The sequence below is a fragment of the Orycteropus afer genome, unplaced genomic scaffold (genome assembly GCF_000298275.1).
Source record: "Orycteropus afer afer isolate SDZICR_OR568_19922 unplaced genomic scaffold, OryAfe1.0 scaffold00588, whole genome shotgun sequence".
Lineage (NCBI taxonomy): Eukaryota > Metazoa > Chordata > Mammalia > Tubulidentata > Orycteropodidae > Orycteropus > Orycteropus afer.
This window is the reverse complement of record NW_006922175.1, coordinates 585273-590200: the sequence shown is the minus strand read 5'-3', so window position 1 is coordinate 590200 and position 4928 is coordinate 585273. Positions and strand designations below refer to the sequence as shown.

General features: G+C 31.7%; 1 protein-coding gene across 1 annotated transcript in view; it reads right to left on the bottom strand.

The window, feature by feature from the left end:
- Positions 1 to 4928, bottom strand: part of LOC103210321 (protein eyes shut homolog) — a gene marked incomplete at its 3' end in the record, with an annotated part of 1289761 nt that overhangs the window by 1067750 nt on the left and 217083 nt on the right. The window contains 1 exon segment of the mRNA XM_007956242.1: positions 309 to 468. Coding sequence (XP_007954433.1) covers positions 309 to 468 — 160 coding nt within the window.

Here is a 4928-nt window from a genome sequence, read left to right as displayed (position 1 = left end):
GGGTCCCTGTGGCTGACTGTACCTCTGTCTGTCTTCCTGGCTTTTAATCCCCTTTCTTCTGCTCTTCTGCCCTGCTGTTTTGTGTGTCCCTGAGTTGTCCCTGGGGCTGAGTGCTCCTCTCTCTGGGTTCCTGGCTTTTACTCCCCTTTCTCCTGCTCTTCAGTGACTAAGACTATTAATTTCATTTTTGTTTTATTTTGTAGTATGAGAATAAAGTGTATTTTGTGAGAATAGAAAATAAATAACTAGGATATTTTTAAGTGATTTGGGTATATTAAAATCTTTTTTAAAAAAGTGAAAGTGATTACCTGTACATCTTAATTGCCAAACATATTCAAATTGATGAGGACTGTTAGTTTGGCAAATATCATCACAAGTGGTTCTGTTGTAGCAGAAGTTCCCATGAATTAAGTAAACCTTCTCCACAAACCAACATGAATTCCTTGTGCATCCTGAAATGTATACACACTGGAAAAAGGTAATGGAAAATGACAAATAGCTTGTTAAAATATATATCATTATTTTTGTCTTTTACAATACATAGCTAATTTCTTAATTCATCAATTAAATTTTAAGGGATACACATTTTAAACCTCTCTTTAATAATTCCTTCTATTCCTTTATCTTCTCTTTCTATATTATCTTTTGCTGCATCTATATTCAAAATTCCTATGTGCTATTCTTTTGGATTTAACTGACTCCTTATTCTAGAGTTCCTTACCTTCTGTTAGCTGAAATATAAGATTTTTTCACAAATTAAAAATATCTGTAGAATAAATTAAGAAGGACACTGGTTAAAATCCTTGTAACTCAGTAGAATTAATACAGTAGATGATAGGGCACCATTCATAGTTGTTATATACTTATATCATTTGAATGTGTTTTATGATAATCAGAGCATATTTTCTAATAATATGATTTGTCTTTAGTAATTTCCAGCATCTTCAAAGTCAGAAATCATATCTAGTGTGCTCTAATGAAATTAATTTAATTAAAACCATTTTAAATCATGTTCAGATCACCATTAAGTTTTGATACATTCTCCTCTTCCTGGAATCTTGAGAAGGCGTAAATCAGTATGATAAATTTAAGCTCTGGAGATAACCTAGGGCTCTGCATTCTGTTTAGAGAACACTCTAAATGTATTTACATTATTATTATTATTATTATTATTTTACAAAGAAATTTCTGCTGAAGTAGACAGAGTTAAGCTGAGTCAGGGTATACAAGGGATTATTAACATTAAGTGCCTCCTTTTGTAAAATCAATATACTAATTTAGCTTTGTTTTCATTGTTTCTCTAGTCATGCTAGTTTTCTACTAGATTCTTATCTATAATTTCCTAACAGCAAAAATACACATATCTTAAGGTATCAGTCTCCCAGTTAATTAATAAGCCATCATGTAACTGAATGAAATCAAACTGAAGATGAGAAATACTCTGAAAAACCATTGTCATTTAATTGTATTTAATGTCTATCAACATGATAAAATTCTATGAATCTTTCTAAGTCCTGAGATCACCAAAGTTTTAATCCATCACTTTTATAAGGAGACATAGAATTTTAAATACTATAAATGGCATTAATCAATCTTCATTGCTAGTTAACATTACCTCTTATTGGATTTTTAATGTTCATTGCAATAGAAAATTTGAAGGCCTATTAAATTCTGGTTCTATGACTGTTAAAAAAAAACTTAAAAAAGAAAGAAAAACTTGTCAAAGAAATACAATATCTATAGTTATAGGATACTATAGACCCATATCTTCAATAAAAAGAAAAAAAGTTTAAACTAAGCAATCTCTTAGTATTTTTGTTTTATTTTTGATTTTTAAATTAAGAGTCTTATAGACAGCTCGACAAAAGATAAGCAATCCACATTTATCTGGTAAACTCAGTAGTGAAGATGCTATTTAGAAATAGAAATTTACTTCTGTTATTACTGGGAGATAAACCAGTCAAGAGCAGGCATTAACTAATGATGGCTGATTCCAAGCAAATGATAGGAATGGCATGAATCCCTGTTCACAGTGAAGGTGTGGTATGGTGATCATCCTGCCAGTTTCAATATTTCTTGGAGAACAAATTTAATCCCTTGGCTTTTTTTTTTTTTTTTATCCTGAGTAAGAAACAAAAGTCCTCCACTGTAAGTTTCAAGGGAAGTCAAAACAATTTCTCTATCATTAGACACTTCCATCTTGAATAAGAACACTGGGGAGATATCCTGACTTAGACAGAGGTTATATTTTAAGGGATTAGTTGAGATGGAAAATTGGAGCTCTTATTACCTTTTTTAAATATTGTCTTCTACGTTAACAATTGAATGCTAGGAAAATTTATTTAATCATACTACATGCAGATTTTAGGAAAGACTGCGATATGGTTCAATCTCTTACAGTTACCTCTTTTATAACTTGTAAGTTTGGATGAGAGTGTATGCACTCACACATACACATTCACAAAACCAAAAACCAAACTCACTGCTGTTGAGTCGAATCTAATTCAGCAACCCCTCCTTGGGTTTCCAAGGTAGTATCACTATGGAAGTAGGTTGCCCAACCTTCCTTCCAAGGAGTGGCTGGTGGGTTTGAACCACCAGCCTTCTGGTTAGCAGTAAAATGCCTTAGGCACTAAGGCACCACCAGAGCTATGGAAACCATAGCACAGTGGTTAAGTACTTGGCTGTTAACAAAAAAGGTCAAGGGTTCAAACCCATCACAGCCTCGGAAACCCTATGGGACACTTCTGCCGTGTTCTATAGGGTCACTCACTATGAGTCAGAATTGACTCAACAGCAATGGGTACACATTCATAGTAGCATTAAAAAAAATAATTGTAACCTTTAAAGCATGTTAATAAAATGTGAATAGAGTAAGATAAAGAGAGGGAAGAGTGGAGGCTTTAGAACAAGTAAACAAAAACTTCATTTTCAAATTGCCATGAGCTTTTAGCAGTTAAGTAAAAGTAGGGAATATGCAAATGTAGCATAGCTCCTGGTGATTAGTTTTATTTTGATGGATTGCTTTTCATTTATCGAGAGAACCATATTTCAAAGCAATATTTACAACATAAAAACATTTGAGATCATTGTGATATGAAAGATGTTATACAATTGATAATTGATGATATTTTGAAGAAAATTATGTATTAAACTGCATGAATCCATGAAGTGTTCTCTGCATATCACTACCTTATTTAAGTAAGGAGGTTTTCAAGTAAATCAACTTCTTTCCTTTTAGTTATGAATTTCAAAAGTACTTTTCATAAAGAAAACAACAAAAAAAAAAATCATTCTTTATCTATATGGACCTAATAAGGAGTCTTGGTGACACAATGGATAAACACTGGAAGGCTGTTGGTTTGAACATACCCAGCATTTGGACGGAGAAAATCCTGGCAAACTGCCCCTGTAAAAATTAAAACCTAGAAAATCTTATGGGACAATTCTTCCATAGTGAACTGAGTAGTACACCTGCCCCAATGCCCAGATATATTACAACAAAAGCAAAATGAAAAATGAGTGTTAAGTAAACCAATGTAAAATCGAAATGTAAAATGTAAAATAAAAAATTAATACAATAAAACTACTGTGTCTTGGAAACTACAGAAAATATAAAATTACACACACACACACACACACATACACACACACACATGCCACACAAATGCAAGGTGGATCAAACAAGTAACTAAAATAAAACATCCGAAAATCAGAAAGAATAAATAGTGTATGAATTAACTGATAAGGAATTCAAAAGAATTAAATTTAGGGCCCTTCAACAGATTAAGAAAGAGATCAAGGAAACAAAGACAATGTCAAAGAAATAATAGATAAAATCAAGGAAAATACAGACAAAACCCAAGAAGGATTCAGGAAAACAATACAAGAACAAATTTGATCAAATTAATGGAAAATTAGAAATAATACAAAAACAGCAAAGAGAAAACCAGAAGATTAATACAAAAAATTCAGAAATAGCATATTGGAGAGGCAAAAGAATATAATTGAATCAATGGAAGACAGAAGTAGTGAAACTGAAGATAAATCTTTTACAATTAAACTGTTAGAGGTAGAATTAGATAAAAGAAAAAAAATAATAATAATAACAAGAAAAAATATAGAAAGCCTAAGAATTATGTGAGACATGCATAAGATTGGAATTCTAGAGCAGGAAGAGGAAAAAAAAAATGTCAAAGATTTGCTGGAAGAACACTTCCCTAGTATAATGAAGACTAGAAAATGTATTTTCAAGAAGGGCAATGAATCACAAATAGGATACATCCCAAAAGGAAATGAGCAAGACACATCACAATCACAACTTTACAAAATCAAAGATGAGGAAGAATCCTGAAAGCTGCTTAGGAAAAATGAAGAGTTATCTATAAAGGAGGACTGATAAGATTAAGCCTTGATTTTTTTTGGCAAAAAACATGCAAACAATAAGGCAATTGGATGACATACTTAAAACCCTGAAAGAAAATTGTTGCCAACCACAAATTATACATCCAGCAAAATTGTTCCTCAAATTGGGTGATAAAATTAGGACATTTCCAGATAAACAAAAATTCAGAGTATTTGTAAAAACCAGACCAACTGTAAGAGATGCTAAAGGGAGCAACTTGGGAAGAGAACAAATAGCAGAAAACAACCTGAGCTTGAGATACACAATATATCATCTGGAAATCCAGCCAGATATAGAAGTATTAAAAATAAACTAAACCTACAAGACTGAAAATAGGGAATCAGCAACATCAATTTGTAAATGATGACAACTAAAAAATAAAAAGTGGGAATGAATAGTGTAGTTACAGAAATTCCAAATGAAGAAGTCAAGAAAATATCATGATAGAACAGAGTAATTTAAATTGGAAGACAATAATAAATGACAGGGTAATCTCAAAGAAAATTAATAAATTTTCTTATCA